Raw genomic sequence first — 23,320 nt, 5'->3', positions numbered from 1 at the left:
CAGTGCATTTGTTCTTGAGTGTAAAAGTGAATACAAAAGAGGCCTACAGCTGGTTCCTTCTGTAACCATTAAAGCAGAAATAGATGACAGATTGTTAAAACAGCACATGACTGTGTCTGCCAACTGCATGGCTCCACAAGCCTCCTTACATGGCATGTCTACCCCATTGGCAGCAGCTTGGCCCCAGTGAGAACAAAGTACAGGGTGTATTGAAAATCCAACAAGGCCATAGTGACATCAGTAAAATATTACACTGTTTATGATGGTCTTTGTTCTCATGTTAGAGAAAAAAAAAAAAAAGACTTAATGCAAATGAAGTAAACTTAACGTGTGCTAGTCAAGAAGAATGTCTTATTTACCCACTTATCAGACTTGCTATTCTCAGCCGCTGCTTCCACGTCATTGCCTCTTAGGGTACTGTCACACAGTGGCACTTTTGTCGCTACGACGGTACGATCCGTGACGTTCCAGCGATATCCATACGATATCGCTGTGTCTGACACGCAGCAGCGATCAGGGACCCTGCTGAGAATCGTACGTCGTAGCAGATCGTTTGGAACTTTCTTTCGTCGCTGGATCTCCCGCTGTCATCGCTGGATCGTTGTGTGTGACAGCGATCCAGCGATGCGTTCGCTTGTAACCAGGGTAAACATCGGGTTACTAAGCGCAGGGCCGTGCTTAGTAACCCGATGTTTACCGTGGTTACAAGCGTAAAAGTTAAAAAAAACAAACAGTACATACTCACATTCCGGTGTCTGTCCCCCGGCGTTCTGCTTCTCTGCATTGTGAGCGCCGGCCAGCCGGAAAGCGAGCACAGCGGTAACGCGGTGACGTCACCGCTGTGCTTTCCGGCTGGCGCGGACACAGTGGAGAGAAGCAGAACGCCGGGGGACAGACACCGGAATGTAAGTATGTACTGTTTGGTTTTTTTTTTTTACTTTTACGCTGGTAATCAGGGTAAACATCGGGTTACTAAGCGCAGCCCTGCGCTTAGTAACCCGATGTTTACTCTGGTTACCCGGGGACCTCGGCATCGTTGGTCGCTGGAGAGCTGACTGTGACAGCTCTCCAGCGACCACACAACGACTTACCAACGATCACGGCCAGGTCGTATCGCAGGTCGTGATCGTTGGTAAATCGTATAGTGTGACAGTACCCTTAGGGCTTGTGCAAATAACCGTATTACCAGTCCGAGTGCGATACAACAAAACATCAGATTGCACTAAGACCATTGTTAAGGCCCCGTCTCACATAGCGACTTACCAACGATCATGACCAGCGATACGACCTGGCCGTGATCGTTGGTAAGTCGCTGTGTGGTCGCTGGGGAGCTGTCACACAGACAGCTCTCTCCAGCGACCAACGATCAGGGGAACGACTTCGGCATCGTTGAAACTGTCTTCAACGATGCCGAAGTCCCCCTGCAGCACCTGGGTAACCAGGGTAAACATCGGGTTACTAAGCGCAAGGCCGCGCTTAGTAACCCGATGTTTACCCTGGTTACCAAAAATAACAAACAGTACATACTCGCCTTTCGGTGTCCGTCAGGTCCCTTGCCGTCTGCTTCCTGCTCTGACTGAGTGCCGCCGTACAGTGAGAGCAGAGCGCAGCGGTGACGTCACTGCTGTGCTGTGCTCTCACTGTACGGCGGCACTCAGAGCAGGAAGCGGACGGCAAGGGACCTGACAGACATCAGATGGTGAGTATGTAGTGTTTGTGTTTTTTTTTACATTTACGCTGGTAACGAGGGTAAACATCGGGTTACTAAGCGCGGCCCTGCGCTTATTAACCGATGTTTACCCTGGTTACCAGTGAAGACATCGCTGGATCGGTGTCACACACACCGATTCAGCGATGTCAGCGGGACCTCAACGACCAAAAAACGGTCCAGGCCATTCCGACACGACCAGCGATCTCACAGCAGGGGCCTGATCGCTGGTACGTGTCACACATAGCGAGATCGCTACTGAGGTCGCTGTTGCGTCACAAAACTAGTGACTCAGCAGCGATCTCGCTATGTGTGACGGGGCCTTTAGTCTGTGGGGTTGTGCACATGTCATATTGTCCAAAACATTTGCAACATGCCAGAGCTTGATCCTATATTCCGATCGCCGTTGGCTATTCAAATCCGTAGAAAATATCAGACTACAATCGGGGGACATCTGAATGCAGTCAGCATTCCACGGATTGACCGAATGGAGATGGGAGATATACAGTGGCTTGTGAAAGTATTCAACCCCTTGGCTTTTTAGCAATATTTTACGTTACAACCTGTGTTTAAATATTTTTGTAATCAGATTTGCGTGTGTGATTAATCGTCACTAAATAGTCTAAGTTGGTGATGTGAGAAAAATATAGGTATAAATTACGTTTGTGGGCGTAAATAACTAGAAATTGGCATATGGAGATGTTTTCCCTGCTTTTGCTATGAAGCACTCAATTACTTTCATAAGTCACATGCTTGGTGATGGGAGATGGCACACAGGTGGACTTAAGTGTCACATGGGCTGTCAGTATACACACACCTTTTCTGAAAAGCCACAGGGGCTGCAACACCATTACGCAAGAGGCATCACTAAGGCTAGTTTCACATTTGCGTTTAAAAACGCAGCGTTTAAAACGCAAACGCAGGTGGTGAAAAAAACGCATGCAAACGCTGCGTTTTTTAGACGCATGCGTTTTCTCATGCGGTAAAAAAACGCGGCGTTTTGACGCGTTTACATGCGTTTTTTCCTGCGTTTGCGTTTTTGAAACGCATGCTGAGAAGTGTGTGACAGCTGCCAATCATCAAAATCATCTAGAAAACCCACTATAAATAGAAATAGCTAGGGTTGGGGTTAGGGTTAGGACCCCTAGGGGTAGGGTTAGGGTTAGGATCCTTAGGGTTAGGGTTTGGATCCCTTTATCACCTTAATGGTGGGGGGTGGCTTATCAGTGTGTATTCTTGTTTTTTTTCTATTGAAACGCATGCGTTTAAAACGCAACCAAATGCATGTGCTTAAAAACGCATGCGTTTACATAGACAGCAAAACGTTTTTTTGCATAGAAACGACGCATGCGTCGTCAAACGCGGCAAAACGCATACAAAAAAACGCATGCGTTTTTAATGTTAAATATAGGGAAAAAAACACATATTTTTTTTGCGCTAAAACGCAGCGGCAAAAAACGCAAATGTGAAACCAGCCTAAGGCTACTTTCACACTTCCGTCTTTTGCCCTCCGTCGCAATCCGTCGTTATGGGCAAAAAATGGATCCTGCAAATGTGCTTGTAGGATGCATTTTTTGCCCATAGAGTTGTATTAGCGATTGGGCACACGTCGCATCCGTAGTGCGACGGATCTGTCGTGTTTTGGCGGACGTGACACACAAGAAAAAGTTCAATGTAACGTTTTTTTTGTGCGACGCATCCGCCATTTTCGACCGCACATGCGCGGCCAGAACTCCGCCCCCACCTCCCCGCTGATCACACTGGGCAGTGGATGCGTTGTAAAACTGCATCCGCTGTCCACGTTGTGCTAAATTTAGCACAACGTCCGTTGGCCCGACAGTTTGCGATGGCCCCGTACTGACAGAAGTGTGAAAGTAGCCTAACTAAACACCATGAAGATCAACAGGATCTCCAAACAAGTCTGGGACAAAGTTGTTGAGCAGTAAAAGTCAGGGTTGGGTTGCAAAAATAAATATGCAAATCTCTAATGTTCCCCTGGAGCACCATCAGATCCATTATCCTCAAATAGAAAGAACTTGGCACCACAACAAACCTGTCGAGAGGGCAGCCCACCAAAACACTCAGCCCGAGCAAGGAGAGCATTAATCAGAAAAGCAGCACAGAGACCAAAGGTAACCCTGAAGGAGTTGCAGAGTTCCCAAGCAGAGACTGGAGTATCTGTCCATACAACCGCAACAAGCTGTACACTCCATAAAGGAGGCCTTTATCGAAGAGTGGGCAGAAAAAAGCCTTTACTTACACAAATTGTAAGACTTGTTTTGAGTTTGCCAAGACATGCGGGAGACCCCCAAATGTATTGAGAAAGGTGCTGTGGTCAGATGAGACCAAAACTGAACTTTTTGGCCACCAAGGTAAACCCTACATCTGGGGCCAAATCAACACCGCTCTTTACCCCAAGAACACCATCCCCACAGTGAAACGTGATGGTGGCATCATGCTGTGAGGATGGTTTTTGGCAGCAGGGACAGGGAAGATGGATGTTTTAAAATACAGGAATATTCTTGAGCAAAAGCTGTTTCAATCTCAGTGATTTGAGACTGGGACAGAGGTTCGCCTTCCAATAAGACAATGGCTCAAAGCATACTACAAAAGCAACACTTGAGTGATTTAAGGGGAAACATGTAAATGTTTGTGTGGCTTTAGTCAAAGCCCAAACCTTAATCAAACTGACAATCTGTGGTCATAATTGAAGATTCCTGTTCACCAAAGGAAACCATCTAATTTGAAGGAACTGGAGCAGTTTTGCCTTGAGGAATGGCCAAAAATCCCTATAGCAAGATAGACTTTTCCAAAGTGACTTGCAGCTGTAAATGCCGTGAAAGGGAGGCTCTAAAAAGTACTGACTTTAGGGGTAGGAATAGATTTGCGCATTGAAGTTTTCAGTTTTGTCCTATTTCTGGTTTGCTTCGCAAAAAAACAAATGTTTAGTTGTAGGCATGTTCTTTACATGAGCTGATGCAAACCCTCCAAAAAAGTGAAATTCTAGGTTAATGTAGCAAAACATGAAAAATGTCAAGGGGGTGAATACCTTTGCAACCACTGTTTATGTATGGTGTGTGTTTGTTTTTTTTTCCCATCTTATCCTCATCAGGGAGACTGATCACCATAATTGACGTGATTCTCTGATAATTTAATTTACTCGGATTTCCCTGCTCTAATCAGTCTTTAGTGAAGGCAGGATTTAAACACCCTGAGGGGTCAGATTACAGCTGCTTCCCATAGCAGTCTATGGAGAAAGGGGGTAGGAGAGGAGAGACCATAGACTGTGATGCTTGGTATGTGTTATCTGCATTCACAGATTAACTGCTCGCTAACTGCAACATAATGTCCGCCATGCTACTTCTGCCTCTGGGGGTGTCCTACAAGTGAAGGAGCAGAATCCCATTTTGACAGGGAAGGGAAGAAATCTGCCTTCCCCCAGAAATGGTGTTTTTCCCCATGTGCACACACAACCACTTATTATTGAAACAACAATTGTGCTTAAAATTCTCTGTTTCTAAATGGTAATATGCCATGATCAAGAAAACAATTTTAATATGGATTTAGTTAATTTCCGTGATCTGTTGCTTTTTGATGTTGTGGTTTTTTTTTTTTTCAGAGCTGTTGACAGAGGCAGAAGATGATGCATTCCCCACCCCTCATGGCTCAGAGTATGGTATGATCATAAAAAAAAAAAAAAAAGTTGCTATTTAGGCAAAATATATATGCAGCAGCATATTGTGTGCCAATATTGGCTGATGTCTGATCTGTATTACTGCTATATAAATTAAACTTGGTTTACAAACCGGCCACTGTGTGATAACCAGTCATGGCAATGTGTAGGTTGATGGGAATCTACACTCTGAAACTTGCCTCCCCTGAGCGAAGTCCTACAAATACAAAAGAGTAGGCGGCATCGTGTGAACACGGCACTTGGCTGTCGCTATCACAAACGATAAGCCGTGCGCTTTTCTTTTTTTTTTTTTTTTATAGAAGTACACACTCCCAAACAGTCCCGGGTAAGATGAAAATTTGGATTCAACGTTGTTTGGATCCAAATCCTTTGATTTTTATATCATGCGTACGTACTTGCCACTTTGAATCCAAACTACTAAATGCAACAATATAATTACTCTAAGGCCGGAGTCACACTACAGCGAGATACGGCCGAGTCTCGCAGGTTAAAACCAAGCTCTGGCACCGGCACTCCGGAGCAGAGCGTGTGGCTCCATGTATTGCTATGCGGCTGCACGCTCTGCTCCGGAGTGCCGTTGCCAGAGCTTGGTTTTAACCTGCGAGACTCGGCCGTATCTCGCTGTGTGTGATCCCGGCCTAATTCCCAAACGGGTTCTCACCCCAACCTACATCCAACTAGCAGAGTGTTTCTCAGCTCCAGTCCTCAAGACCCACCAACAAGTCAAGTTTTCAGGATATCCTTAGTATTGCATAATTGATGATTTCATCACCTACTCAAGCATTAATTCAATCACCTCTGCAATACTAAGGAAATCCTGAAAACATGACCTGTTGGTTGGACTTGAGGCCTGCAGTTGAGAAACACTGAACTAGAAGATGAGGAAGAGTCGCCCGAAGAACCTGGGTTAGTTCAGTGTAACACTGCATTCACACACTTGTGAGTGTCAACACTCCACAGGCATGGACTCTGCTTAGGACCTGCTTTGAGTCAAACGGATCTCACTCTCAGATCTTTAATTTTAGCGGAGGTGAGAACACATTAATTCTGCTCTATGGGTCCAAATACTGTGAATTTTAAAAATAAAATACATAAATTGGAGCACTTGACAGATGTGTAAATGCAGCCTTAGGCTTTGGGCCTGTAGCTTCAACTGTATACATTTCCATGTTGGTGTACATTTTATGGGCCTTTCATTTGTTGCAATTTTAGAGATGGGATTTTGAGGCATTTAATAGATTTTAGCTGCAGTGTAGTTATTTGTATTTGTATTTTTTATTTTTTATTTTATTTGATATAATCAAAGATGCCCAGCTAAAATGGATTATTAACCCATAAGATGTGGAGGACCGTTTCCATGTCTGTGGGACCTTAGCTGGTACTGCTTACTTAACTGTTACTCATGCAAAGCAGAATAATTCTGAGGCAACGTGATCTGAAGGCCTTTTGTGAAGCTGGCTGTGTAGTTTGCAGTCATTTTAGACAGATTGGAATAAATGTAGTGTCGATTCTCCTCAGGAGGCTGGTTCTGAGTTGTAATAGGTCTGTAGAGTCGTCTCTGTAACTGCTCCCTCTGTACATTGTGGAAAAATACAACTAGTGCCAGAGGCAAGACTTTGTGGAGGAAACTCACAGGACATGTTTTTTAGGCTTCTTCTGTGAAGCTGCTCGCTCTCTATTCTTCACCTTCTATAGTAAGATGCCAGTGGTGGAGCCGCTGTTAGGGCAACGTTGATAATGCCTTCCCAGCCGCTTCAGAAAAACGAGTGCTGGCATTTTCCTCAAGTGGCTTCGCCTGGGAAAACTGTGGGTGGGACAGCGTGCGAAAGATGCAGTGTGCACATGGCCTAAAGGAGATTTAATAAATATATTCCAAAAAAACCTATGAAGTGAGAAGTTCGTGAACCCATACTGCTGTCTGACTTCTGTGAGTCTAGGTCACTTTTGCCAATCATTAGATTTGTTTTGGAAAGAATACACTAATAGGACTATATATTGAGTATGTTCCTGACTAAAAAATAAACTTGAGTCACACAAATGAAATTGTTGCCAAATAAAATTGTGTATGTGATATGTTTCTTTTGCACTGATTACCTAGGAGATGAGTATCAGCCATTATTGCCGATGCAAAGCACTACATGGGAGATAATGTGGGATGGGCTCAACCCAGTGGACTCAAGGAAGTGGAGACGGAAACGTTGGCATTGGAAAATTTTAAAGGTTTTTAAGGTAAGGGTATCTAGTGTAAAATTGTTCAAGCAGAAATGCACCTAAAGAGCTAGTCATGGTTGTTTTGCGAATTTTACAATTCCGACCAGTGTCCCTTTTGAGGTAACTCAGAATCAGTGGAATCTGTTGAAGCGATCCAGAGACTTTTTTTTTTTTTTCCCGCGACCTATCATACGTCATGATGGTGGTAAAATTTGTTCGATACGACTTGTGGGGGGAAAAAAATAGCAATTTTCTAACTTTTCGAATTCTTAAGCCCTTAAATCAGAGAGATGTCCCACAAAATGGTTAATAAATAACACTTCCCACATGTCTACCGTATATACTCGAGTATAAGCCGAGATTTTCAGCCCAAATTTTTGGGCTGAAAGTGCCCCTCTCGGCTTATACTCGAGTCACGGTCGGCAGGTGAGGGGGAGAGGGCGCTGAGGCATACTCACCTGCTTCCGGGGCTCCTGGCGCTGTCCCTGCAGTCCCACGGTCTCCGGGTGCCGCAGCTCTTCCCCTGTTCAGCGGTCACGTGGGACCGCTCATTAGAGAAATGAATATGGACTCCACTCCCATAGGGGTGGAGCCACATATTCATTTCTCTAATGAGCGGTCACGGTGACTGCTGATAGAGGAAGAGGCTGCGGCACCGAAGACCAGCTGTCCGGGGGAAGGAGCGGGACGCCGGGAGCAGGTAAGTATTACATATTCACCTGTCCGCGTTCCGGGCGCCGCTCCATCTTCCCGGCGTCTCTCCGCACTGACTGTGCAAGTCAGAGGGCGCGATGACGCATATAGTGTGCGCGCCGCCCTCTGCCTGATCAGTCAGTGCAGAGAGACGCCGGGACGGGACGCTGAGGAGCTGCAAGCAAGAGAGCTGAGCATGTCATTTTTTTTTATTTTTTTTTATTGCAGCAGCAGCAATGGCACAGCTTTCTATGGCACAGCTATGGGGCAATAATGAACGCTGCAGAGCACTATATGGCACAGCTATGGGGCAATAATGAACGGTGCAGAGCACTATATGGCACAGCTATGGGGCAATAATGAACGGTGCAGAGCACTATATGGCACAGCTATGGGGCAATAATGAACGGTATGGAGCATCTATTTTTATTTTTGAAATTCACCGGTAGCTGCTGCATTTTCCACCCTAGGCTTATACTCGAGTCAATAAGTTTTCCCAGTTTTTTGTGGCAAAATTAGGGGGGTCGGCTTATACTCGGGTCGGCTTATACTCGAGTATATACGGTAATTTACATCAGATAAAAATGGAAGTGAAGCAAAGTGGAAGGAGAAAATGAACATTTAACTTTTTTTTTTTTTTTTTTGGTTTCACAAGGGTCACAAAAAAATGGACCCCAAAATTTGTAGTGCAATTTTTCCTGAGCATGCCAAAATGCCCTATGTGGAGGCAAATCACTGTTTGGGCTCAGGGATCGGAAGGGAAAGGGCACCATTTGACTCTTTGTCCCAGCTCCTATCAGCCGTATTTTACTGATCCGTATTATACGGTCTTGTACGGCTGTAGAAAATCGCAGCATGCTGCATTTGTCACCGTATTGCGCAAAAAAAATCGCCAATGAAAGTCTATGGGGGCGAGAAAAATACGGATTACACACGGACCAGCAGTGTGACTTGAGAGAAATACGCACCGGTGTTAGAGAAAAGCCGGTAATTCAATTGCCGGCTTTTTATTTCTCCTTCCCAAACCCGACATGATATGAGACATGGTTTACATACAGTAAACCATCTCATATCCCTTTGCATATTCCACACTACTAATGTTAGTAGTGTGTATGTGCAAAATTTGGGCGCTGTAGCTTGTAAAATAAAGGGTTAAATGGCGGAAAAAAATTGGCGTGGGCTCCCGCGCAATTTTCTCCGCCAGTGGTAAAGCCAGTGACTGAGGGCAGATATTAATAGCCTAGAGAGGGTCCATGGTTATTGGGGCCCCCCCCCGGCTACAAACATCTGCCCCCAGCCACCCCAGAAAAGGCACATCTGTAAGATGCGCCTATTCTGGCACCTGGCCACTCTCTTCCCACTCCCGTGTAGTGGTGGGATATGGGATAATGAAGGGTTAATGTCACCTTGCTATTGTAAGGTGACATTAAGCCAGGTTAATAATGGAGAGGCATCAATTATGACACCTATCCATTATTAATCCAATAGTATGAAATGGTTAATAAAACACACACATTATTACAAAGTATTTTAATGAAATAAAGACACATGTTGTTGTAATATTTCATTAGACTCTTAATCCACCTGAAGACCATCGTCCTGAAACAAACATAAAAAAAACAAACAACAATATTCCATACCTTCCGTCGTTATGTCCCACGCTGTAAATCCATCTGAAGGGGTTAAATCATTTTACAGCCAGGAGCTGTGCTAAAGCACTCGCTGCTGCCTGTAAAACCCCGGGTGCTGAATGGAAAGCAGGGTGATCTGTAGTTGCCTTGAGTCGCGGTGATGCGCCCTCTGCTGGATGTCCTCATATGAACTCGAGCGTGGGAACTTTTCCAAGGCTCCAGTTCATGAGGACATCCAGTAGAGGGCGCATCACCGCAACTCAAGGTAACTACAGGACAATTACGCTGCTTTCCATTTAGCACCCGGGGTTTTACAGGCAGGAGCGAGTGCATTAGCACAGCTCCTGGCTGTAAAATGATTTAACCCCTTCAGATGGATTTACTTTGTGGGACATAACAATATTCCATACCTTCCGTCGTTGTTTATTTATTTTTCCTTTGTTACAGAACGAGGGTCTTCAGCTGGATTACCAGTATAATAAAATATTACAACACCCTGTGTCTTTATTTCATTAAAGGACTTTGTAATAATGTGTGTGTTTTCTTAACCATTTCGTAATATTAGATTAATAATGGATAGGTGTGATAATTGACGCCTCTCCATTATTAATCTGGCTTAATGTCACCTTACAATAGCAAGGTGACATTAACCCTTCATTACCCCATATCCCACCGCTACACGGGAGTGGGAAGAGAGTGGCCAAGTGCCAGAATAGGCGCATCTTCCAGATGTGCCTTTTCTGGGGTGGCTGGGGGCAGATGTTTGTAGCCAGGGGAGGCCAATAACCATGGACCCTCTCTAGGCTATTAATATCTGCCCTCAGTCACTGGCTTTACCACTCTGGCGGAGAAAATTGCGCGGGAGCCCACGCCAATTTTTTTCCGCAATTTAACCCTTTATTTTACAAGCTACAGCGCCCAAATTTTGCACATACACACTACTAACATTAGTAGTGTGGAATATGCAAAAAAAATGAGATGGCTTACTGTATGTAAACCATGTCTCATATCCTGTCGGGTTTGGGAAGGAGAAATGAGAAGCCGGCAATTGAATTACCGGCTTTTCACATATATCGCGCCGAATTAAATATACATACAGTGTAATAAAAAAATAATTATATATATATATATATATATATATATATATATATATGTATTATACTGTATATATGTTTTAAATAACATTTGAGCACATAAATCCATTCGATGTTGGTTTTGCAAGCCTGCGAGAATCTCGCAGTACGGATGCCATACGGATTACATACGGAGGATGCCATGCGCAAAATACGCTGACACCCCCTGCCTACGGATGACATACGGATCACTAGTTTGGGGACTTTTCTGCGTATTACGGCCGTAAAAAACGGTCCGTATTTACATACGCTGAGTGTGAGGCCGGCCTTTGAATGCAAAATTTGCTGGAATCATTAGCGGACGCCATGTCGTATTTGGAGTGCCCCAGATGTGCCTAAACAGTGGAAACCTCCCCCACAAGTGACCCAATTTTGGAAATTAGACCCCTCAAGGAACTTGCTTAGATGTGTGGTGACCACTTTGAATCCCTAAGAGCTTCACAGAAGTTTATAATGTAGCGCTGTGAAAATCCCCCCCCCCAATGTTTGGGCACTCGGAAGGGAAGGTGTGACATTTTGGAACACAGACCTTGATCGAATGGTCTGTAGGTGTCATGTTGCATTTGGAGAGCCCCTGATGTTCCTAAACAGTGGAAACTGCCCACAAGTGACCCCACTGTTTCCTGGTATGTGAATTTTATAATGCAGTGGCATACGCAAGTGGCTTAGAGTGCATCAGGTTGGATACATGAGTTGTGGAAATCTGAAATTAATTTGGTAGTCCATGGATGTGTGGTACAGTCTGAAGCATTCTTTTATACACGGTCAAGGTTGCCAGGGCAGTTGTCACATTGATAAGTGCTCTCCTTGTGTATTCCCCTTTCTGTATCACACTCCGCACCTTTTGCAACCTTCCCTTTTTTCTGTGCTTTTGAGGGACCTCCCCGGGGAAATGTTGGCCTGTATACCAGCACCTTCAGTTCCAAAAGTACTGGAGTCCGCGCCTTCCTGATCTCTAATGATTAGGACCTTGATCACTACCTCCTGGGACTGAGGGTACGATTTACTGGTCTGGCCTGGTCTGCACATTGTGTTCGCATGAAAGCGTTGTGCACTGCCATCCTTTTGGTGTGCATGGCCAGCTTCTTGCACTGCACCTTGGCTTGGCTTTCCTAATCGCACTGTATGGCTGGAGGACTTGATCAAAGATCTCAACTCCTCTATGTTCTTGTTGTTCCGCAGTACAGATTGTTGTTTGCAAACCTGTATAGAGGTACTCGAACAGTGCTCTGAGTGTTGCCATCTGTATCTTGCAAAGAGCAGGATGCTGGTATATGTAGAGGTGGTGACCTTGATCCTGCAATGAGTGCGCCAAATCCCGCATAATTTTCCCACTCACTCCCAGGACATGGGGAGACATTCAGTGGGTTCAATCTGGGGATCCTTCCCTTCAGATATTCACACAGGTTGTGCAGCTTAATTCTGTACCTGGCCCTCTTACTGGGCATGTATTGCTGGAATTTGAGCCTCCCCTTGAAATGGATTAGAGACTTGTCATGCAGATGTCCCTTTGGGGCAAGTGCACCTCAGCAAACTTGTTGTTGAAGTGCTCAATGACCGGCCGGACTTTGAAAAGACTGTCAAAGATGGAATCCTCTCGGGGATGACACACTGTATTATCATTGTAATGCAAACATTTTTGGATGGGCTCAAACCATTTATGGGTCATGCTCATGCGGAACACTGGAGTGTTGTATAAAACATCAACATTCTAGTATTGCCGAACTATGGCTTTTTTAGTAGCCTCATATGAAGGAACAGGCCCTAAAACATCATTTCTATTGCATCTACAGGAGTCGAGTTAGCAAATGATGAATGGCGATTTTTGTGTCAAAAATTGCTGTGCGTACAATTTGTCTGGGCCTCCATGAGGTTTACCAAATACTTAGAGCAGAGGTCCCCACCCAACCTTTCTGACCTTGAGAGCCACATTCCACTCTGCAAGAGGGTCGCCGGCCACATCCAGCTACTGCCCCCCTCACAGTAGTGGCATCCAAAGCCCCCATTACGGGTATAATGATAACCAAAGCTTTGCCACACAAATCACCCCAAAGCAGTATACCAAGATCTAGGGGTTCCCACAATATTAAGCATTCTCCCATCACGCACTCCCACCAGTCACATCCATCTTCAAGCACCTCCTCTGACCGGTAGTTTCATCCTGTCTCAAGCATACCATACTTAAATTATCTCTAAATCCCCATGACCAGTAGAAGTGTAACCAAATCTGCTCTTCTCTGCAGGGCTACTCACAAAGTTCACCATTTTGAGATTTGCTCTTCATACCAGTTTACTAAATCTAGAGCTAATGCACCAAGCTGGCAGACAGCTGCGAGCCACAACTCATGGGACTGCGAGCAACATGTGGCTCCTGAGCTACAGGTTGGGGACCCCTGGCTTAGAGTGACTTTGAAAATCCATTTCTGTGAGGCCAGTGGTGTCAAATTTGTTAGGGGTCATTACTAAATGCGTTTCACATACTGCTATACCTGTTTGTTTTTCTTTTTTTCCTCTAAAAAGCAGCAAAACTTAATACCTACTTGCTTGTTTTCTATGGGTGAAAAAATGCTGCAAAAGTGGCATGCTGCAGTTTAAAAAAGAAAGAAGAAGAAAAAAAAAAAAAAACAGTAGTGTTCCAATTGTCAGGAATAAAAAAACTGTGTGCATGAGACTTCTGAAATCACATAGCCTCTGCTGGTACTGTAAAACGCAGCTTAAAATTGGCATAAACGCAACATGTGAACACAGCCTTAGGCCGGCGTCACACTCAGCGTAAGACAATACGGTCCGTTTTTTACGGCCGTAATACGGAGAAATGTTCCCAAAATAGTGGTCCATATGTCATCCGTAGGCAGGGTGTGTCAGCTTATTTTGCGCATGGCATCCTCCGTATGTAATCCGTATGGCATCCGTACTGCGATATTTTCTCGCAGGCTTGCAAAACCGACATCTAATGGATTTATGGGCTCAAATGTTCATTAAAACATATATACAGTGTGTGTGTGTGTATATGTGTGTATGTGTATGTGTATATATGTATATATATATATATATATATATATATATATATATATATATATATATATATATATGTATGTGTGTGTATATATATATATGTATGTGTGTGTATATATATATATATATATATATATATATATATATATATATATATATATATATATATATATATATATATATATATATATATATATATATATATATATATATATATATATATATATATTCTGTATTTATATTTAATTCCGTGCGATATGTGAAAAGCCGGTAATTCAATTGCCGGCTTTTCATTTCTCCTTCACAAACCCGACAGGATATGAGACATGGTTTACATACAGTAAACCATCTCATATCCCCTTTTTTTTGCATATTCCACACTACCAATGTTAGTAGTGTGTATGTGCAAAATTTGGGCGCTGTAGCTTGTAAAATAAAGGGTTAAATGGCGGAAAAAATTGGCGTGGGCTCCCGCGCAATTTTCTCCGCCAGAGTGGTAAAGCCAGTGACTGAGGGCAGATATTAATATCCTAGAGAGGGTCCATGGTTATTGGCCCCCTCTGGCTACAAACATCTGCCCCCAGCCACCCCAGAAAAGGCACATCTGTAAGATGCACCTATTCTGGCACTTGGCCACTCTCTTCCCACTCCCGTGTAGCGGTGGGATATGGGGTAATGAAGGGTTAATGTCACCTTGCTATTGTAAGGTGACATTAAGCCAGATTAATAATGGAGGTGTCAATTATGACACCTATCCATTATTAATCCACTAGTACTAAATGGTTAATAAAACACACACACATGATTACAAAGTATTTTAATAAAATATTACAACACCCTGTGTCTTTATTTCATTAGACTCTTAATCCATGTGAAGACCATCGTCCTGAAACAAAGTAAAAAAAACCAAACAACAATATTCCATACCTTCCGTTATGTCCCACAAAGTAAATCCATCTGAAGGGGTTAAATCATTTTACAGCCAGGAGCTGTGCTAATGCACTCGCTCGTGCCTGTAAACCCCGGGTACTGAAAGGAAAGCTGGGTGATCTGTAGTTACCTTGAGTCGCGGTGATGCGCCCCCTGCTGGATGTCCTCATATGAACTCGAGCGTGGAAACTTTTCCAAGGCTCCAGTTCATGAGGACATCCAGCAGAGGGCGCATCACCGCAACTCAAGGTAACTACAGATCACCCAGCTTTCCTTTCAGCACCCGGGGGTTTACAGGCACGAGCGAGTGCTTTAGCACAGCTCCTGGCTGTAAAATGATTTAACCCCTTCAGATGGATTTACTTCGTGGGATGTGACAGATCATCGGAAGGTATGTATATTGTTGGTTTATTATTTTTCAGAGCGAGGGTCTTCAGGTGGATTGAAAGAGCAATAAAATATTAAAACAACCTGTGTGTTTTTCATTAAAATACTTTTTAATAATGTGGGTTTTCTCTGTCGCCCATGACGGCACCACGGAGAGGGGATCCGCCCACCAAGGACAGGAAACCTACAGATAAAAAGGCGGTACCACTCTCCCGCATCAGTTGGTTTCCTGTCCTTGATGGGAGACCTACAGACTCACCAGAAGAAGATCATCGTGGGATTCCGGGGCCAATCAGTCCGACTCAGGCAGCTGGGGTCCCTCTGCCTCGGCTGGTGTGGTGACCCGAAGCGCCACCGCTGGGGCTAGTGGGCCTCTAGGGTGTGCGGGGGAGGTGACATGGAGTTCGCGGTCACCTCCCTAGGTAAGATGCAGCAGCGGCAACATCCAGGGGGGTCCCTCTGTGGTTGCGGGAGAGGTAGCGCGGCTCTCCCCCCTTCAAGCGTCAGTCTGCACACTGCATGGCCAGGAGGCGTGCAGGGACCGCGCATGCAGGCTGCAAGCAAACCGGGAGCTCCGGAGAGGCAGCGTTTCATGTGCGCCATGGGCAGCGCCATCTTGGGCCGCCCGCGCGTGTGCGGGAGCTCCTGCGGCGCCGAATGGCGTGGGCGCCGGCGTTCTGCGAGCGCTTCTGCGCAGTCACCGGATGGGCGCTTCTGCGCAGGCGCCGGGTGGGCGCTTCTGCGCAGCCGCCGGCGGCGTTCGATTCTGAGCGCTTCTGCGCAGGCGCCGGATGGGCGCTTCTGCGCAGGCGCCGGATGGGCGCTTCTGCGCAGGCGCCGGATGGGCGCTTCTGCGCAGGCGCCGGATGGGCGCTTCTGCGCAGGCGCCGGATGGGCGCTTCTGCGCAGGCACCGGATGGGCGCTTCTGCGCAGGCGCCGGGAACGAGGCCGCAGCTATTGCGCAAGCGCGCCACGAGAAGCGCGGCGATATAAAATGGACCTGGCTCCAGTCATCAGGAGGCGAAAGACCGCAGCGCAAGCAGCGGCACAAGCCTCAACACCAGCGCAGAGCGCAGCACTAGTGCAGAGCACGGCACCGGCGCAGAGCACAGCATCAGCGGCCAGAGCAGAGCGGCGGTCAGCCGCATCATCAGTCGATTGACAGCAGCCTACGTGAGGCCATACCTGCAATCAGAATGAGTGACATGGCATCACCCTTACCTGAGTCACCACCACCACCATCAGCATCGCCGCAGCAGCAGCAAAAACGGCGACAGCAAAAAGGACACCAGGACACCACCGGTAAAGAACGCCAAAGGTCCCAACATAGCAAGGGGTCCAGTACGGCGTCGGGGAAAAAGACGGACATGGAGCATCCTCAACCGGGAAAGAAGAGCTTAGGGAAAACCAAGCATAGGATTTGTGCCCTGTGTAAAGAAGATCTTCCAAATACCTGGGAGAAAAGACTTTGTAGTATATGTATACAGCAAACAGTATCCGAGGGGCTTCCCGGGTTTGCAGCTGACCTCAAAACCCTGATTAAGAATCAGGTAGAAGACACCTTTAAGTCTCTGAAAAGGGGAAAAAAACGGAGGAAGACTAAACATAGGTCTCCGTCCCCGGTGTCTAATACAGACAAGGATAGTGCGGACTCAGATTCATCTGACTCCTCCACCACCTCCTCCTCTTCTTCGTCATCGTCTTCTTCCTCTGGGGGTCACAGCTGTTTCCCCTTAGAAGACACCGATGGCCTCATTAAAGCAGTGAGGAGCACTATGGGGTTAGTAGACTCTCACCCCAAAAGGTCGGTTCAGGACATCATGTTCGGAGGTCTTGAGCAAAAGAAAAAGAGGGCTTTTCCACTCAATGAAACTATTTCCGCACTAATCAAAAAGGAGTGGAAGAAACCCTTGAGAAAGGCGTTATTGACGCCAAAAAGGAAGTACCCCTTTGAAGACGAATCTTGCTCCTTCTGGGAAAAAGCCCCCAAGCTAGACGTAGCTATTGCTAAAGCGTCTAAAAAATTTGCCCTTCCTTTTGAAGACATGGGGGTCTTAAAAGACCCTATGGACAAAAAAGCGGATGCTTTTCTCAAAAGTGCCTGGGAAGCATCTGGAGGAGGTCTAAAGCCAGCAGTCGCAGCCGCATGCACGTCCCGTTCATTAATGATTTGGTTAGACCAACTGGAGGGCCAGCTAAAGGGGAAGGCGTCCCGTGACTCCATACTGAACACCTTGCCGGTACTAAGAGGGGCGGCCGCATTTTTACCAGATGCTTCTGCTGATTCTATTAGATTGGCTGCCAGGTCAGCGGTCTTCTCTAACGCGGCAAGGCGCGCCCTCTGGCTTAAGTGCTGGCCAGGGGACTTACAGACGAAGTCTAAATTATGCACTATTCCTTGTGAAGGGGAATTTCTGTTTGGCCCCACCCTGGACGACATCCTGGAGAAGGCAGGAGATAAAAAGAAATCTTTTCCTGCCCTGGGTTTCCCCGCTTACAAACGGCCCTTTCGGAGCAAGAGGTTTTTCCGTAAAAAGCAAGGGAGAAACCAGGGAAAATGGGAGGATAAGAAAAACAGAAATAAAGGGTACCTGTTTAATAAAAACCCCGGCGACAGCAAGAAACCCTCTCAATGAAGGTTGGCCCCGGGTGGGGGGGAGATTGTCACTCTTTCTCCCGGCCTGGGAAAAGATTACATGCAGCCAATGGATCCTGGGCATAATAAAATCAGGTCTAAAGCTAACATTTCTGAGAACTCCTCGTCCCTTCTTTTCAATAACCTCTCCAAAGTCTTCAGCGGAAGAACAATGGGCATTAGAGAACGAGGTCCTAGGACTAGTGGACAAGGGGGTTCTTCTAGAAGTCCCTCCACAAGAAAGAGAACAAGGTTATTATTCCCCTCTATTCCTGAGAAAAAAACCAGATGGGTCTTACAGGACTATCATAAACCTGAAGAGCCTAAACAAATACCTAGAGATTCAACCATTCAAGATGGAGACGATAAAATCCTCTATAAAAATGCTTTTTCCTCGGTGTTTTATGGTAGTCCTGGACCTGAAGGATGCCTATTATCACGTCCCCATCCACATAGATCACCAGAGGTTTCTCAGGATAGCAGTTCATGTCAGGGGGACATTACGTCACTTTCAATTCTCAGCCCTACCGTTCGGACTGGCAATAGCCCCGAGAATATTCACAAAAATAATTTCGGAGGTAATGGCTCATCTCAGAGAGCAAGACACCTTGATTGTACCATACCTGGACGATTTTTTGATAATAGGCTCCTCCCCCCAACACTGCAGCAATCAGCTGGATACAGTGACAAGGTCCCTACAGGATCTGGGTTGGCTGATAAACTTGAAAAAGTCCAGACTGGTACCTTCCCAGGTCCAAGAATATCTGGGTCTAATACTGGACTCTATAAAGGAAGAGTGCCGTCTTCCAGAGGAAAAAATACAAAGCATGATAAGACGAGTGGCCAAAATACAAGCCCTCCCTTCTATAACACTACGCCAGGCTATGTCCCTCTTAGGATCCATGACTTCGTGCATACCGGCGGTCCAATGGGCGCAGCTCCATTCGAGACACCTTCAATGGCAGATTTTATCAGAAGAGATCTCTCTGGGAGGGCATTTAGAAAGTCGGTTGAGATTATCTCCAAAAACAACTCGGTCACTAACCTGGTGGGCATCACTAAGGAATCTTTCCCAGGGAGTCCCATGGGTAATCCCAATCTCAAAGATACTGACGACAGATGCAAGCCCCAGTGGCTGGGGGGCTCATTTAGGTGACCTAGTAGCTCAAAACACCTGGCCAACATCCCTGCGGGAGGAATCCTCCAATATGAAAGAGCTCCTTGCGGTCAAGTTCTCCCTCCAGGAATTCTTGGGGGCCCTTCACTCCCACCACGTCAGTCATGTCGGACAACAGGGTGGTAGTAGCATACCTGACTCACCAGGGGGGGACTCGCTCCAAAAAACTGATGGAGGTAACCAACGAAATTTTTCAGATAGCCGAGAGCAACCTTTTATCCCTGACAAGTCTACACATAAGGGGGGTGGACAACTTCAAAGCGGACTTTCTAAGCCGCTCCAGTTTAAAGCAAGGAGAATGGGAGCTAAATCAGACGGTATTTACCCAGATTACAAGAAAATGGGGGGTTCCCAACATAGATCTCTTTGCCAACAACACAAACAAAAAAGTAACCTCCTTTTGCTCCATAAATCCTCAAGGGAACCCGGTAGCCCTGGATGCGTTTCTGATTCCATGGCGGCATCATCTAGCTTACGCATTTCCCCCATTTGCCCTGATTCCGGCAGTGCTGAGGAAGATTCGGGAGGACGGGGCTCATGTAATCTTGATAGCCCCGTTCTGGCCGAAGAGACCTTGGTTCTCTTGGATGAGGAGAATGTCGATATCCGACCCGTGGGTACTCCCAGACCTCCCAGACTTGCTCTCCCAAGGGCCGATCAACCATCCACAAGTTATGAACTTACACTTGACGGCCTGGCATTTGAGAGGAAGCTACTAGAGGATAGAGGATTTTCACCAGCATTAGTATCCACTCTCTTACAAAGTAGGAAACCGGTCACGACAAAACAATACGGGAAGATATGGAAGAAATTCCTATCATCATCAGGTTCCAAAGTAGGAGAAAAGGTTCCCCTTAAAACTGTATTAGAATTTTTACAAAAGGGGTTGGAGATCGGTTTAGCCACGAGTACACTGAAAGTCCATGTGGCAGCATTGGGAGCTCTGTTTAATTACGATCTGGCAGGGAATCGGTGGGTTTCAAGGTTTATCAGGGCAGCAAGCAGATCAAGGCCAATTCCAATTAAAACCTCCCCTCAATGGGATTTAAATTTGGTCCTTAGAGCCCTGACTAAACCTCCCTTCGAACCCTTGGAGGAGGTCCCGTTAAAAATCCTATCCCTCAAAACTTCCCTGCTGGTTGCCCTCACATCCGCTCGTAGGATTAGCGACATACAAGCTTTATCTGCTAACCCTCCATACACTCAGGTTTTAGAGGATAGAGTTATTCTCAAGATAGATCCTGCATACCTCCCGAAAGTGGCTTCCCGGTTCCATAGAACTCAAGAGATCTCTCTTCCCTCCTTCTGTCCTAACCCTAAAAATAAAGAGGAGGAAGCATTACATACGTTAGATGTAAGGAGATGTCTCATACAATATTTAGAAGCCACTAGAGAGAGTAGGGAGGATGCCTCTCTTTTTGTATGCTTTCAGGGTCCCCGAAAGGGGAAAAAAGCCTCCAAATCCACTTTGGCAAGATGGGTCACGGACGCTATCAGCTTGTCATATTCGTCAAGTGGAGTGTCTGTTCCAGGGGAAGTCAAGGCTCACTCAACGAGGGCAGTGGCGGCTTCTTGGGCGGAGAAGGCCGGAACCTCTATCGATCAGATATGTAGAGCCGCTACTTGGTCATCACCTTCCACATTCAATAGACACTATAGATTGGACCTTATTTCCTCTTCGGACCTTACTTTCGGTAAAAGGGTTCTGGAAGCGGTGGTCCCTCCCTGAATGTACAATCTATGAAATCTCTCCGTGGTGCCGTCATGGGCGACAGAGAAAAATATAGTTCTTACCGATAACGGTATTTCTCTGAGCCCATGACGGCACCCGTACATTCCCTCCCTTCACTTATGGGTGTGCACGTTAATATAGTGCCATAGTTTATTTTTTGATAGGCCACGTGGTATCTCAATTAAGTTAATATAAAGTAATGTTGAAACTAATAAGCTGTTCCATAGTCTCCCATCGTTCTCTAGTAAACAACTGATGCGGGAGAGTGGTACCGCCTTTTTATCTGTAGGTTTCCTGTCCTTGGTGGGCGGATCCCCTCTCCGTGGTGCCGTCATGGGCTCAGAGAAATACCGTTATCGGTAAGAACTATATTTTTTTTTAACCCTTTCATACAATTGGATTAATAATGGATAGGTGTCATAATTGACGCCTCTCCATTATTAACCTGGCTTAATGTCACCTTACAATAGCAAGGTGACATTAACCCTTTATTACCCCATATCCCACCACTACACGGGAATGGGAAGAGAGGCCAAGTGCCAGAATAGGCGCATCTTCCAGATGTGCCTTTTCTGGGGTGGCTGGGGGCAGATGTTTGTACCAGGGGGGGCCAATAACCATGGACTCTCTCTAGGCTATTAATATCTGCCCTCAGTCACTGGCTTTACCACTCTGGCGGAGAAAATTGCGCGGGAGCCCACGCCAATTTTTTCCGCCATTTAACCCTTTATTTTACAAGCTACAGTGCCCAAATTTTGCACATACACACTACTAACAGTAGTGTGGAATATGGAAAAAAAAAAAAGGGATATGAGATGGTTTACTGTATGTAAACCATGTCTCATATCCTGTCGGGTTTGTGAAGGAGAAATGAAAAGCCGGCAATTGATTCAAACACCGCTGCGTATTTCTCTCAAGTCACACTGCTGGTCCGTGTGTAATCCGTATTTTTCTCGCCCCCATAGACTTTCATTGGCGATTTTTTTTTTTTTTTTTTTTTTTTTTGCGTAATACGGTGACAAACGCAGCATGCTGCGATTTTCTACGGCCGTACAAGACCGTATATTACGGATGCGTAATATACGGCAGATAGGAGCTGGGCCATAGAGAATCATTGGGCCGTGTGTAATGCGTATTTTACGGACGTAGTTTATGCGCTCATACGTCCGTAAAACTCGCTAGTGTGACGCCGGCCTTATACTCACCAGCTGCCATCTTGAGCTTTTTCTGGGGCCACTCGGGGTCGTGCACTTCCATTTGGTGACCACAGCCTCCGTCACATGCTCTCAATGTAAGTCTATGAGCCTTGTTAGACTTGTATATTATATTTAAAAAGTTCACAGCATACATAGAACTTCAGCTATTAGTCCCCGTGATTTCTAATTTGGGGGGGGGGGGGGCGGCCCACATACACAAATAAATAAACTTTGAGGTCATAAGCATACTTCACAGCTTTGCAGCACTTAAATGCCTTTATTACCTGTGATGTAATAAACTTGTACTTATATATATTCCTCATCACCTTGCACTGAAGTTAGTAGCATATAACTTAAACAATTTCAGTACATATGACTAGGGTTGAGCGAAACGGGTCGATCATTTTCAAAAGTCGCCGACTTTTGGCTAAGTCGGCGTCTCATGAAACCCGATCCGACCCCTGTGCTTGTCGGCCATGCGGTACGCGACTTTCGCGCCAAAGTCGCGTTTCAATGACGCGAAAAGCGCCATTTCTCAGCCAATGAAGGTGAACGCAGAGTGTGGGCAGCGTGATGACATAGATCCTGGTCCCCACCATCTTAGAGAAGGGCATTGCAGTGATTGGCTTGCTGTCTGCGGCGTCACAGGGGCTATAAAGGGGCGTTCCCGCCGACCGCCATCTTACTGCTGCTGATCTGAGCTTAGGGACAGGTTGCTGCCGCTTCATCAGAAGCAGGGAGAGCGTTAGGCAGGGTCCACTAACCACCAAACCGCTTGTGCTGCAGCGATTTCCACTGTCCAACACCACCTTCGGTGTGCAGGAACAGTGGAAGCTATTTTTTTTTTTTTTTCCCCTCAGCGCTGTAGCTCATTGGGCTGCCCTAGAAGGCTCCGTGATAGCTGTATTGCTGTGTGTACGCCACTGTGGAAACCAACTGCTTTTTTCAAAGCACATATCCTCTTGTTCCTTCCTTTCTGCACAGCTATCTTTTTTGTTTGTCCACACTTTTTATTTAATTTGTGCATCAGTCCACTCCTATTGCTGCCTGCCATACCTGGCTTACATTACTGCAGGGAGATAGTAATTGTAGGACAGTTTTTTTTTTTTTTTTGTTTTTTTTTTGGGGGAGATTAAGATTGGCATTTCTGCTACAGTGCCATCCCTGTGTGTGCCAT

General features: G+C 46.0%; 1 protein-coding gene across 1 annotated transcript in view; it reads left to right on the top strand.

The window, feature by feature from the left end:
- The window catches only part of SLC8B1 (solute carrier family 8 member B1), an 81,171-nt gene that overhangs the window by 31,865 nt on the left and 25,986 nt on the right, over positions 1-23,320 (top strand). Inside the window, exons 10-11 of the mRNA XM_077296337.1 lie at positions 5,328-5,384; positions 7,501-7,631. Of these exons, the coding sequence (XP_077152452.1) occupies positions 5,328-5,384; positions 7,501-7,631 (188 nt within the window). The remainder of the gene's footprint in view (positions 1-5,327; positions 5,385-7,500; positions 7,632-23,320) is intronic.

This window comes from Ranitomeya variabilis, chromosome 1 (assembly GCF_051348905.1).
Source record: "Ranitomeya variabilis isolate aRanVar5 chromosome 1, aRanVar5.hap1, whole genome shotgun sequence".
In the NCBI taxonomy this organism is placed as follows: domain Eukaryota; kingdom Metazoa; phylum Chordata; class Amphibia; order Anura; family Dendrobatidae; genus Ranitomeya; species Ranitomeya variabilis.
The sequence above is the reverse complement of the archived record's forward strand: the minus strand, read 5'-3'. Positions and strand labels throughout refer to the sequence as shown.